Genomic DNA, 15,453 nt, shown 5'->3' with positions numbered 1-15,453 from the left:
TGCAAAGTGAGAGCACTAACCACTACGCCACCGTGCTGCCTATGTTATCATATCATAATAATCACAGCCCCATCTCTCCACACCAATATTTCACATAGACAGACAGATGGAATTCTGCTCAAAATACGATTGGTTCCACTCCACGCAGAGCCCAAAGACCCTCATTCTTCCACACAAACACACATTCACCCCTTAATTACATTACTGTCATGTGTCTGTTCCCTTTATTTTTTATCTAAAAGGCTTTTTTCATGAAGGAAGTTTAATGGTGCATCTCCCCCTCACCCTCCCACCGTGTCACCACCCTCTTATTAGCCAGCCTGGGCAGACTCCTCTAGTGCTGGTGGAGTGGTGGACACTCAAGAGTCCTCTTGTAAGTGGACAAGAGCAAAAAGGTATCTTCTTCAGTCTTCACTCAGAGCAGATCAGCTCCCTGGAGAGAGGAGCTCAGAGCTGAGGAGGGGGGAAGCCAGAAGGGGGAAGAGAGACAGAGAGAGAGAGGGAGAGAGAGAGAGAGCAGGAGGAACAGGGGAAGACTGAGGCACAAATCCGCACAAGAGGGACCAGCCAGGAGAAGAGGACACCAGAGGCAGAGCAGAGACACCAAAAAGCTGCAAACTTTCTGAAAGTTGGAGAAACTTTGGAGAGAGAGAGTGAGAGAGAAGAAACCAGAGAAGAGGTATTGCAGAAGGGGGAGGGAGTTAGAGCAGAGACTCCTAGCGAGCTGGTGCCCCTCCAAAAATTAAGGACACATCATTTTAGGAATGAATGCTACTGATCCATGTGTGTCTTATTGTGAACCCCCTACCATGGATTGTTACTACAGCCCAGCTCCGCAAGTCAGAGAACTGCAGAGTTCGCCTTTTAGGGCATTCCAGCCCAGTGATAAGTTTAGTCCAGCTTTCCTGGCCAGCAAAGGACAGAGCTTTGGGGACAAGCCCAGGGGCGCCTCGTACCAGCAGGAGTGCCAGACGCTGGATGGCAATACCAACGATCAACAGCAACAAGGATCCTTCAGCAAGTTCCAGGGTCACCACAGCCAGCCCCAGCAACAGCAGTCCCATCTGTATATGCAGAACAGCTCCTGCAACAAGTCTCCTGCAGACAGTCTAAAACTGCAAGACAGTCCAGGGGAACCTCTCCTTCCTTGTTACGGTAAGAGGAGCCCATCAGTACTTCTTCTCTGCCCAGCGCTGCTCGCTGCTGGTCTTCTGAGCTTTCAGAACTTCCTTAACACTTCAGCCAGGCAGGGTGTCTTAGTTATAATAGTTTATGGAGTCACCAAAACTTTGGCAAACTTTAGTTGAAAAATCTTCAACCACTCTCTTTAACCGCTCTCTGTAGTCAGTTAATGATCTGAAAGCTCAGAAAATTCAGACTAAAGTTCTCAAAATTCACACCAAGCTCTACAGCTCTTTTGACGTTCTCAGAAAATGTAACCAACTTACAAAACCACTGCAAAACTTTTTTGTCCAGACCGTTTTATGCCTCACCAAACTTTTCAAAACTTTTCTCAAAGCCAACAACTGATTTATTTCTCAGATAATCACCAGGACTGCACTGTAAGCTCAGTTCAGCTTCTAAAAAGTTTAACCAAAGCTCTCCAAACATTTGAGCTTCATCTAACTTTTTGGAAGCCTGAATTCAAAACCTTTGGTTTGGCAAAGTCTTGAAATCCCAGATCTTTTTTTTTTTTTTTTTTTCTAAGAGGTGAACTACACTCCAAACTGCAGATGAGGTTGTCAGGCTTATTTAAAACTTCAACCAAAGTTGATTTCTATTTGTGGGTTCCCTAACTTCAAGTTACCAGCTTCCAAATGTGCATTTAAATTCTGTAGACTTTATGAAGGCAATTTTTTTACAATAGTAAAATAGTTACTTTGCATTGTACAAGAATGCTAGAATGAATCCATTCATTTTTAGAATCAAAATCAATATTTAAAAATACAATATACTCCATGAGAAAAAAATATTTATGACTGGCAAAAGCTTCGAGCTAAGCAGGTTTTTGAATAGTTTAAATATTTTTTTAACGATACCTTATTTAATACAGAGGATTATCTTGTAATATCAACATCTATATTAGGTTATCTTCTCTGTATGTTTTATTCAACCTGTAATCATTAGTTTTACCATTTGTCATGTGGGAGGCGAAACCGTGAACGTTTTATTAGAAATAGTTTGGCCACAGAACCTCAAGTTGGGGTCCAAATGTACGTTATGTCCAACTCCATGGCTGCAATTATTAATAATTCTGACATTTGTGTTTACGTCTCTATAATCATTTGTATTTTCAGAACATGATGTGTCCACCCTAATCATAGCTCTAATCCAACTGTGGTCTCCTAATTGGCCAATTATCTGGAGGTACTAATTTTGTCGCGAGGTCAATTTTGCATCCTTTATCCCAGATTAAAGACTACTTTACGAGCTCCCTAAAATTAATGGGGATTAAGTGCCCCCGACCAAGCCCTGTGGGGTGTTTGTGCTGGATGGGAGATGCGCTATATTTATAAAGAATCAGGGGTCATTTTGTGGACAAGGCCCTTATCCCAATTAATATTTGCAAACATAGGTCAGCTGTGAGGTGAGATTAGTGCTTAAATCATGCAGCAACTGAATCGGAGGGACTGAAAGCCAAGGTGATTTCTCACTCCATAGGTCAGGAATAGGGAAATGACATCAATTTCTTTGCTTGATGTCCCTTTTTTAAAAAAACAAAACAAGGAGAGTTTATATATCTGTTCAGGATGAGGGCTTCCTGCAAGGCCTTGTAGCAAGTTAAGAAAGCCATTTGGCTGCTAGTTTGGTGTATTCCTCCTAAATGATATTTTCACTTTATAAATAAAATGCATTCTAAGCTACCAGCCAGCAAGGAAATACTCAGAATCTTTTTTGGAAGAAATTATTTCAGTACTTTTTAAATTGCAGAGTGCAAAAGTTATTTTAACCAGAAGATAGAAGAAAACTTGAAGGAAAAAAGTGAATTGGATTGATATAGAGCAGTGTTTCTGAACATTTTATTGGCATGTACCCCTTTTAAAACCCTGTACTCACCAAGTACCCCCTAGCATAGTAAACATTATCACAAGTACCCCCTTTACAAATATATATTTAATCATAGTACATGATAATTGGTTCTAAACAATTTCCAAGAATTTACGATTGTTTTTAATTTGCTAAAACACTAATTTGGGGTTGTTTACATAAGATTTATAATTTTCTAAAACTCTAAATTTGTTATTCTTGGTTAAGTATATCAAGCCCGAGTACCCCCTGGAACCATCAGAAGTACCCCCTGGAGTACGCATACCACACGTTGAGAACCTAGGAAACAGAGTACTACTTTTATTACATAATTAGTGGGTTTCTCCATTTGATACTGTTACAACGGTGAGCTGAATTTAAACATTTTAAAATCCAGTCACTGTTCATGTTTCAGTTTCCCAGCATCTGAGTATAATACTTGCCTCGGAAGAAGCAAGGATTACTTCTGTGAAATGGTCTTAAGGCCGTGCACCACAGGCGCCCATTGCCTCATCCTGATCACAGCACAGTCAGTATAAGTAGCAGCATCCACTATCCAAGTTGATGTACTGGACATTGCAACTTTTTGAATGCGTCTGCACTTTATTGTCTGAAGTTTAACTTTTTGTACTTTTTGCTACTAAACTGCATAGTCCCGGATTTCCGCTCTCCTTTGGGCTGAGTATAATCCTTGCATTGCCCTGTAGCTATACATTACCTGTGCCCATTACGTCCTATATATGTTATTTATGTCCAGCCTCAATACTTTGTGAAGTCTTGGAAGACACAACAGCACGGTCAGAATTGAGGCAAAAACTGCATCATGCTAAAAGTTGTGGGCATAGCATGATGCATAGGAAAGCTGAATCATTTAAGGGAAAGGGGAAAAATTATCCACCTACATTTTTGAAAAGCTTGATAAACTGTATATTCTGCAGCCATACCACACCCACCAAGTAATAGCAGTTGTGTGTTTTTTCCACTGTTGCTTCACTACCTTTTTCTTCCCAAAAGTTCACAGAGTAAAATGATGCACCAGGAAGGTTTTGTAGACGCGGTAACCGGATTCTTTACTTTAAAAAAAAAGAAAAAAAAATATTCAATCTTCCAGCTTTGGTTTCAATTTAGAGATTCACAATCAAAGACTAAAGGTCAGGGGTACAATCCACTGAAAGTTCTTAACATTAGTAGTCACAAATCTTTGGACGGGTCAGCATGTCAGTTCTCAAGGGAAAATCCTAACATTTTTTTAAGCAGGTGTAGATTTTATTTGAGTATTTAGTAAATAAAAGTGATTAATTTGTTACTTTCGTATTTGTATTCTTGTATGGATAGTCCTGTAGTTTTTGTCCTCTAATCGTATTTTCTATTTGGTACATTTTATTGCTCTATATGTTTTTTCTGCCCCCCCCCCCCCTCCTCTCCTTTTTCTCGAGAAAGTTCATGGTCAATATACAAGCTCTTGTCAAGCTCCCTATATTTGTCTCACCCCTCCCCTAAGCTCATTAAAAGGAACAGTTCGGTCATAAAATAATCTCCCATCATCTAAAGAAAGAGGGATGCAGCTTTAAATCTGCCCTTCAAACACTCAGATTATTTATTGAGGCAAGGGAACTGCTTCCGATCTAAGAAAAAAGATATACATATCTCCCTCTGGATCCGATTCTTTTTTTTAATAGGCTTTAGTTTGAACATAATGGAAAAAAACCTGTAGCTTGAATTACAAAAATAAACTAAAAAATTAGAAATGAAGAATTAAGTAGGAATTTCTAATTCATCCAAGCCATTAACATTTTTATAAAAAAATAAATAAATACATTTGTGTAAAAATCTATTTTTTGAATTTTTGCTCTTTTATATTTAGAGAGGAGAGGAGACCATCTTTTTCTCTATTACAGATGCCAAGGTATTGTAGCTACTGAAGGGCATCTCTTTATTTGGTATTATGAAAACATTATTACTGTGAAATGTTGGCAGAACACCATGTCGTTATTATTATTCTTGCAATTATTATTACAGACATAAAATAATTAACAGAAATGTAACAAGCAGTGACATAAGCTTGGAAGATTTCAGTTCTGTAAAACTTGTAGTCTACATGTACCCACACTTGTAACATATCCAACAATAAGCCAGATTGTACATTATTGTTGTTATCATAATTGTTATTGCAATAAATCTTATGATAAGTAGTGGTAGTGGTCGCAAGAGGAGGAAGAGATCTGAAAGTAATTTATTAAGATGGATGCAACCGACCATCTTTTAACTTTGCAAATAGATTATTTTACAGAAAGGTTTTTAGGTTAGTACAGGTTTCCATCATCAAATGGAACACTAGAGATAATTCAATAGTTATTAAATAAAATATTTACTATATTGATAATTAATTAAAGCAGGACCATTTCTACCCAATTCTCGTCATTTAGATGTTCCTTGTTTTTTAATTTTAGAGTGCTTTTATCATTTGTTGCTATCTAATTATAGTAATAATAATTGTCATATGTAAAATGGAAGGCCAAATTCTTTAGGTGAATTTTGTGAGCCGCATAAGGTATACTGAGGGCCCAAAATACCTGATTGCTACAGATACTACAAAACTTTGGGATTAATTCTCCACTCGTGGAGTATATTTAGGAAGAAGAATTTTAAAGGAAAGTTAGTATTTAGTGTCTTCAAAGTGCCTAATTTAAGATTGGTGAAAGTGCAAAAAATATTTCCTAAACTCAGCTGCAAAGTTATATTTAATTTAATAGCTTAGATAACTTTTGAAACAATTTACGATTGTGTTGTGCTGAGGATCGAATTTGTCAAGGGCTACCGAAGAGGATGGAAAAGGACTGCGTACGCCAAATTGGCCTTTTGACTTGTCCGTGGTATACCTTTTTTTTTTTTTTTTTCTTTGAAGGAGCTCTATACCTTGTCTGTTGGATTGTTAGGTTATGGCTGAAATATTTTGCTGCTTTTACAGAGTTTTACGTTGGAAGTAGCTAGCAGTTTGCAGAGAAACATTTATGTGATCTGATAAATGGATTGTTAGTAGCAACAGGGAATTTACATATGTAAATGTGTGTATTATTATTATTTGATTTCTTCAAATATGTAAAACCTGTTAAGTCAATAATTTAATCAAACAAATAAGTACAATGCCAATATACAAGACATATAAAATCAAAGCACTGGCAGCCACTTAGGGCGCTCTTCACATGCTATCAGGACTCAGGAGTATTAGGAAGCCTTGCCCATAGACTCCTTACTGTTTTACATACTGGCTTGAGCTGGGATTCGAACCCTGATCAAAAGCTCAAACCCATCATCAAAGACTGCAATAACTTTATTCAATCTGCCTTGCTGTTTACTATAAAAGGTTATTGATGTATGTTGGAGGGGGTTGATCAGACAAAATTTGCAGTCAAATTGGAAATGAATTGATGATTTTGTACTACACAGAAAAACATAAGACCATGCTGACTAGTAAGTCGAGAAGTTTGGTAAATACCTTAATTCCTCAAATTGATTCAACCAATTGAACCATAACATCCACAATCTGGCCAAATCACACAAGATTTGGTACATTTTGCTAACTTAAATAAAACACCGGTCATGCACAGCTATCTTGTTGAGCAGTCTTGAAGGTGCCTAAAGTTGGCCGTACAAAGGTGTCTGTTTCTGGTAGATTCAATCCTGTTGATTGAAACTGACCTCAACATATTTAATCAATAAATATCCAGTCAATTTTGGACTGTGTTTCTTTTAAAAGGGTGACTGGGCATGGTGGTAATTTTTTTGTACAGCAGATGGGGCAGGAACCGAGTGAATCGAGGTCTACAGAGCAATGCACTACATAACATCGAGCAGTCTAGCTCTACTGTGTGTAGAAGTAGGATTTAGAATTTACAGTAAGATATTTGTTGAAATCTGATCAAGCTAATTCAGTGTCCAATTAGGAGAAGATTGATCACTTGACAACTTAGGCTGTTATAGGATTATACAGTATATAGGGCAGCACGGTGTTATAGTGGTTAGCGCTCTTGCCTTGCAGCGCTGGGTCCCTGGTTCAAATCCCAGCCAGGTCAACATCTGTAAGGAGTTTGTATGTTCTGTGTCTGTGTGGGTTTCCTCTGGGCACTCCTGTTTTCTCCCACATACCCAAAACATACAAATAATTGTCTTTCTCCTAAATTGGTCCTAGACTATGATACATACACTACATGATATAGACATAGGTAGGGACTAGATTGTGAGCCCCTCTGAGGGAGTTTGTGATAAGACAATATACTCAGTACAGCGCTGCGTAATATGTTGATGCTATATAAATACTTAAATAAATAAAAATAAATATATGGGTAGCTTCACCATTATGTAGTATTGAAGAAAGCCTGCTAAGCAGTTCATTCAATGGACAATCATTTCCTAATCAATCCAAACAGATTGTCAGGATTGATCCAAAAATCAGATTGATTTCATTAATTGATGTAAGAATGTAACACCAATTGGCTGAGTGAGAACAAAAATGGCATCTTTAGCCAACTGGATGGTTGGAGGCTTAAGTATGACTTTTTAAAAAAAAAAATGATCTCCAAAACACTAAAACTTACATAAAACTAATCTTGACACCTGAAGTTTTTAAGCCTAACTTGCAGGTTCCATATCATTCCCCATCATTATTTTTAATTAAAATGAGGAGAAATGAGAGTGCTGGAAAGTAAATTAGCACAGTGTTGAGAAGTGTAGTTTCCTGAGTCCTGACAAATCAGCTGTCATTGCAGGGCTGGCATAGAACAGACCCCGTGAATGTCAGAAAGGCTGGATGCAGAGGGGCATATTTTATTCCATCTCTTTATTTTAATCAAAGATGTGAGAAACGTTATGGAAACACCAGATTGATGAAATGGACTCTGGCTTTTTTCAGACGATGGTGGAGACACCATGGGCGCAACAAATATGCCTCTCCGTAGGGGATATCATTTCTATACGGCGTCTTATTCAGCAGTAAGGTCACATCTCATCTTATAGGCACACGTAAACAAGAGGCCCCATGCTGTGTGTCTCCTTGATACTAACACCCAATAGATTTTATGCTAGGCACATACACACACACAGTGCATTTTCTTGTCAGATCGACAGGTCAAACCAATAACTTCCAACATGTCTGATCTTCTCCTGTTCCATAATGATCAGTATTTTGAGCAGTAGTGTTCTGAAAATCAATCCTGGTATGAAGCAGGTCTAATACGCCCAAAATTATGAGTTGGACACGCACTGATGGGAAATTGCATCATGTGTACCGAGCATTCGATCTTCGCGTGTGCATTTCATTCGATTTTTCTTCCCATCTTTCTAATGCCCGTTACACACCATGCAATTTCCCATCAGATGGGTCGAAACAATTATTTCCGACAGTTCCGGTCTGATTTCCAATCATTTTTGTGATTGATTTCCAGATCACGTCTATACAAAATCAATAAGAAAAACGATTGGAAAAAAACATCAGACCTGTTGGAAATAACCAATTTGAGCCATTTAGACATCATTATTTTTTACTTTATTCTTTAATTGGAAAGTGGATGAAGTTTACTTCTTCTGCGGTGCCTTCCCTTCAGTGGTTATAATATTAATATTCCATTTCTTAATCCTTCAGTAGTAATACTATTAATATTAACCATAAATACGTGGAGTATTAATATTAATGTTTCATGTTTATTGTGCCAGAACACTCAAAAAGAAACTTTTCTTTACAAAATTCATTTGGGAAACTGTAGCCCGTGAAATCAATTGATGTATTTTCGTGGCACACCTCTCTGGCTGGTGGAGCCAAATGTTTTTGTTTCTGTGACATCACCAACAGGTGTGGCTTAGGACCTTAACTTAGTGAAAAGTTTATAAAAGGAAATTGTCAAACGTCAAGGAAACACTTAGATTTAATCACAATTTACTACATCAAAATTATTCTCCATATTTTTCTCAAATGACAAATCTTAACCGCCAGCTACAAGTATGCGGTGGAATTTTTTTAAAAAAAAAGAAACTCCAGCTTATTAAATATTATTAATTTGGTATTTGTATGTGTATGAGAGCAGTATTTTATTATTACTATCATCATTATTATTATAATAACATAAATAGCAGACGTTTGCCTGCTTGAAAAAGAAGGAAACAGAGAAAGGAATAGAGAAGAGTTGGGGGAATAAAGTGGGAGAGAAAGATGACCTTTTAATAACAAAGCACCAATGTATTTTACAGTGCTGTACAGTATGGAGTGGTGGGAGAACATAAGATAAAGTAGGAAGGGAAACTAGCACAGAACTGGGACAAATTTATCAAAGCCAGTGCAATCAGAATTGGAGCAAAACTGGCGAAAAAGCGGACCAGATGTCCAGAGGAACCGAGTAGAAACCTTGAATCGGGCATTTGCTCCAATTTTGTACCCATTTTTCCTCCACTTTTCTTTGCTCAGGCTTTTTTAAAATCTGCCCTAATACATTTTCAAGTTATTAAACACTCTGGTGCCATGGGGGGGTGGGGGGAGCATTTCAAAAACTTATAGTTTTTTTGTTTCTACCGTTTTTGCAATACAATTTATTAATTATTAGTAATAATAAATTATATTTCAATACTTGTGTTATTAGTTCATTTATTTTTCATGACAAATTATAGGCATTTTTTATATTATGATATCAATAATAGGTAATGAGGTCTTCTTACTTGAGACTTCAGGCAATCGTGTGTATATATGCAGAATATGAATAGGGAGGGTGGCAGGATTTTTCCTGTAAATGCCCAGCTGTCATGTTGATCTGTTGGATTCAGTAGTGTCTGAGTCACACACACAAAACAAACCTGTAATAGAATGGAATCAGACCACCTGATCTGCATATCTCTTCTGGATCTGTAATTCAGTAAGTAAAAGAGATGGCGGGTCAGAGCAAAAGTCAGAATACCCAGAAAGCGCATTGTGACACAGAACCACTAGGATAGTATACGGGGCTAAAAGAGACCAAAAAGCCCTCTAACTAAAAAGCAACACTCAATATAATTCTGCCTTCTTAAAACAGAAGGTATTTGCAATAATTTAGCTTCGAATGAACAAGTGTGGTGTCCCATGATGCAACACTTCCGAACAGAAATATTTAGCAAAAGTCAAATAATCAATGTGTTTTAAAGGGAGATAGACATGGCGAACTCCATGTCCCTCTTATTTAAAACTTCTTTAAAGTGGCAGCATTGCACCACTAGCTTTCTAACCCATCAGATCCAGGGTGTGGAGATCACACCCACCAGGGACAGCCCCTCTGTGGAGTATGTTTATTCCTTATGTGTTTGCATGATTTTGTCCTGCAGTTGAAAACCATACTAGCATGTCCGTTGCCTTTCTTACTCCACTCCAAATTGGGTCTACAGTGTGGTAGGAATCATAGAACAGGATCTATTCCAAGGAAGCTTCTACTGACAATGTTCTTTGTAAAGTTCTTCAAGAAAACTGTACGGTGTCATAGTGGTTAGTGCTCTCATCTTGCAGTGCTGGGTCCTTATTTCGCATCCAAGCCAAAGCACTATCTTCATGGAGTTTGTATGTTCTCCCAGTGTTTGTGTGGGTTTCCTCGGGGCACCCTAGTTTCCTCCCACATCCCAAAAACATACTAATAAGTTAATTGGCTTCCCCCTTAATTGGCCCTAGACTACGATACATACACTACACGATAGATACATAGACATATGATTATGGTAGGGATTAGATTGTGAGCCCCTTTGAGGGACAGTTAAGTGACATGACTATGTATTCTGTACAGCGCTGCAGGAGATGTCAGGGCTATACAAATACTAAATAATATTAATAATATATATTATGCATCATAGAAATGTATAGGTTATCATCTAATACTCCCTTATTCACCGCAGACTCATTTTTTTTGCTGTTTTTCAATTCCCGAAATGTCCCAGTTTTGGAAAATTATACAGAAACTGATGTTTTGTAAAGCTAAAAATTGCTAAATAAATATAAAAGGCAACAGTAAAAAGTTTGAGAATCTCTTTTTGGAGAAAAGGTCATAAAAGGTATGGAAAACTCACAGAGTGTAACAGTAAATAACAGAGTGTAATAATTTGTACTTGATGATAACACTCAATCTGTGTCAGGTGTACTGACATCAAACATGGAAAACCTGGATTCAGGTAATACTTTTAATGACTAACTACTGTACAGTAAGTTACATTAAAGATATTACCAGAACCAACATTTTTAGGTTTGATGCTGTTATTAACACCGAACCATAACCCTACCTGGACTATACTTCACTTGTTTTTCCGTGCCAGATGGTAGACCTGTTCTATGTCAAATCTGTTCTTTACATTTGTACAAGTTTTAGTCTACAAAATATTAACAATACAGTGCACTGAATCCAACTTTATGTAAGTGCAGAGATGGACAATATTCTGCAAGTTACATTCTACTCAACATCTCCACCAGTGGTGATCATTACTGTGGACACTGTAAAGTCACTATGGAAAGTGTTTGGTAAAGTTAAGCTACTCGCAAACATCCGAAAACCATACATTATTTAGGAACAGGTCATTGAATAACTTTGTATTAAATTGGGAGCAAACAATCATTCTCAGGAGTAATAAGTGACAGATATGAAGATGACAGCACATTGAAAAAGTTTCATTTTTAATTTGAGGTTTTCTTGTTTATATGGTTACCAGTCCGCATCTTTGGAGTATTCTAAACATAAGTCATATCTTAGGACTCAACACACTAGTTAATAGGTGCTTGTAGTGAAATCCTAAGTTTTAAGTGAAAAAAAAAACTCTAATGTCTGAAAGTAGATTGAAATGTTACAATGATATATGATGGTAAAAAAAACTAAATTTTATTTACCAAAAGTTCTCTAGCCAAGGGTAACTTGGCTAATAAGAGTGATCTTCAAATGTAACCTGGATGTATTAAAATCTAGTCTTAATAAATAATAAGTATTAAACCTAGATATTGATAATATGTCTGACCTTTTTTTTAACAATTTAATCCCCTTTCTGTTCTTTTGGTGTATAAACATACAAAGCTCATAAAACATTTTTTTTATCTGTAGATAATTAAATAGAAAGTTTCATGTTCATTTTTGTTAGTTCATCCATTTTTTTTTTACTTTTTAATGTAAGTCTCATTACTATATATGTACTTGAGCCCTATACACCTTATTACTGTCATATTAAAATTTAGTATTAAAAAGGTAAAATATAATTGTATTTTTTTATTTCCCCAGTGACCTTATTACAGTTTTCATAATGTAAATGTAACACACACATAAGTACATTATTTCATGGGTGAAATATTTTTCTAACCAGAAAATTACATCAAGGAGTCATAAAACGCTACCAATATCCCATAATGATATCACATAACAGTTGATAAATGAATATGTTGCTATAATACACATCAGTTATACATTTTCAGTTATAACCTCATTCATATTGAAAAAGGGATAAATTGTAAACTGTCGCATTTATCTATATCCTATGCCAGACTGATGATGAGCTGGTATTTTACTAGTGGATAAAATAACCATTATTAGTTTTCTGAACTTCCCATCAGCCACTTGTACAGCTTTATTTGTTAGAAAAATTAGCGATTTTTAAAATACAAATTTTTCATTTAGTTATTTAAGAAAAACAAAGATAAGATAATTATACTATGCATGCTTTAAAAAAAAAATTGAAATAACATTTACATTTAAATAGCAGTAGTTAAGTACTTTTCTTATTTGTGATATATATATATATATATATATATATATATATATATATATATTAGTTTTTTCTTTCTTTTTTGTAATGTTCCTAATTAAGGGAGCTCTGTGACATTAATTTTTTTTCATTGTATGTATTTTACCACAAATATATCACTTATATTTTATTCTTTAAATAAGTCTTGATCAAGGTTGAATTTCTCTTTTAAAAATCAGTTCACTATTCAGATTTAACAGTGCACGATGTAAATGTTTTTCTCCCCTTCCTTAAATCTGCTACACTTAACATGTAACATATTGTTCTTTGCATGTACTTACTTTTATGGTATGTATATTTTTGATGTGCTGCATGTTTAATACACATTTAATTTAGACATATGTATATAAAATAATGTCTGTACAGATATGTGTAGGAAAAAAAGTCTAAACTATTGTACAAAGCCATGTTTTTAATTTAAGCAGAATAACCATGAAGATTGTGTTTTGGCTTCTTACGCACAATTGACAGTAATACAAATGTAACTCTGGGGAGGGGGTAATTTATTAAAGGGGACATTTTTTTAACTCCCCCCAAAGAGCTTGCAAGGGCTTTAATAATCCAGTACGGTTTAAGGGAAATATTCTTTATAGTTCCTCTTAGCAGATGGGGTATGTAAAGCAAATAAAGTATAATTTATCTATTAGTTCCCTGCTAAAAAATACTTTATTTAAATGAGTATTAAAAGGGCAGGTGTTTGCAATTATAATTATTATTACAATTATTTTATATTATAATTTGCTATAGTTCTGCACAAAGTAAGATACAAACAAAGATATGCCATACAAAGGTTGTATAGAATATACATGTGAATGCATGAGTAATACAGAACATTTCTAACAAAGCATTTAACAATTATTGCTAATGTATATTGTGCTGACTTCTTCTGCAGCACATTACAGAGTACATAGTCCTGTCACTGACTGTCCTCAGAGGAGCTCACAATCTAATCCTACCATAGTCAAAGTCTAATGTCCTACCTTAGTATTATTATGTATTTATAAAGCACTGATATCTTCTGCTGCCCTTTACAGAGTACATAGTCATGTCACTGACTGTCCTCAGAGGAGCTCACAATTTAATTACTACAATAGTCATAGTCGAATGTCCTATAATATTATAATGTGTTTATATAGCACTGATATCTTCTGCAGCACATTACAGAGTACATAGTCATGTTGCTGACCATACTCAGAAGTGCTCACAATCGAATCCTACCATTGTCCTAGTCTAATGTCTTACCATATTATTATTATTATTATTATTATTATTATTATTATGTATTTATATAGCACTGACATCTTCTGCAGCACATTACAGAGTACATAGTCATGTCACTGACTGTCCTCAGAGGAGCTCACAATCTAATCCTACCATAGCCATAGTCTAATGTCCTACCATATTATTATTATTATGCATTTATATAGCACTGGCATCTTCTGCAGCACATTACAGAGTACATAGTCATGTCACTCACTGTCCCCAGAGGAGCTCAAAATCTAATCCCTAACATAGTAATTGTCTAATGTCCTACCGTATTATTATTATTATTATTATGTATAAAGCACTGACATCTTCTGCAGCACTTTACAGAGTACAGTCATGTCACTGACTGTCCTCAGAGGGGCTCACATCTAATCCTACCATAGTCATAGTCTAATGTCCTACCATATTATTATTATGTATTTATAAAGCACTGACATCTTCTGCAGCACTTAGAGTACATAGTCATGTCACTGACTGTCCTCAGAGGAGCTACCACTATAATCCCTTCAATAGTCATCGCTTTATGTTCAAGTAAAAGAAAAAAAGATTTGCGGAAACACTCCCTGCCTTTGCAAATGTTTTACCTCAAGTTGTAAAAAGCTATTATTTGTTCTACATGTTTATACCGTAAAACATTGTGTACACACCCTTTTTTACAAACACTGTGAGCAAGTTAAAGTGATAAAAATACAATAAAAATCGTTCAGCATTCAATCATCCTTATAATATGCTAATCATCTCTCTCGTCTCTACCTTATCTCATCGATGCATTTGTGTTACTGGAGAGATGTTGTTGTTATTGTTGTTTCACAGTATTTCACAGTATTGCACAAGGGGAAGTTATATGAGGGCTTTTACCTAAACATATGGTATGAAGTAACATCTATAAAATACATGTGGACTTTAAACCTATAAAGTTCTGCCTTTTACTAGAAATACACATTTGTGATATCTCAAAAACAAGAGAAACTATCGCTGTAACCAGCGCCAAACAGCATCCCACCCAGGATACATTATACAGTTAGGTGAAAGCAGGCCTTAAAGTGAACCTCCGGACTAAAAATCGACTCAGCAGAACTGAAAAGGCCTGGTGTTTCTTTAACAGTTTCACAGCATCAGAACTTTGTTTCTCTTATACAAGCCTCAATTTTAGCTGCACAGAAGAAAACTGCCCGGGCTTTTTTCCCCTTATGCTGTGCAAAGCATGATGGGATTTCTGATGTTGTTGTTCTCTTTCTGCTGTTTTGGTGCAATTTTTTTTTCTACACTTTGAATTTGACATTTGAAGCCTAGTGTGTGCAGCTGGGAGGGGTTATCAGGACACAGGACAGTTGGAACTGTGTCTGCTGCTCCCTGTCACCTCCTTTCAACCAAAAAGATGGC

At 36.1% G+C, this 15,453-nt stretch overlaps 1 protein-coding gene across 1 annotated transcript in view; it reads left to right on the top strand.

Annotated features, from left to right (window-relative positions):
- The first annotated feature begins 431 nt into the window (after window positions 1-431).
- The window catches only part of ALX4 (ALX homeobox 4), a 125,937-nt gene continuing 110,915 nt past the window's right edge, over window positions 432-15,453 (top strand). The window contains exon 1 of the mRNA XM_068259667.1: window positions 432-1,155. Within this exon, the coding sequence (XP_068115768.1) occupies window positions 765-1,155 (391 nt within the window). The 5' untranslated portion in view covers window positions 432-764. The remainder of the gene's footprint in view (window positions 1,156-15,453) is intronic.

This window comes from Hyperolius riggenbachi, chromosome 11 (assembly GCF_040937935.1).
Source record: "Hyperolius riggenbachi isolate aHypRig1 chromosome 11, aHypRig1.pri, whole genome shotgun sequence".
NCBI lineage: Eukaryota > Metazoa > Chordata > Amphibia > Anura > Hyperoliidae > Hyperolius > Hyperolius riggenbachi.
This window is presented reverse-complemented; position numbering and strand designations above follow the sequence as displayed.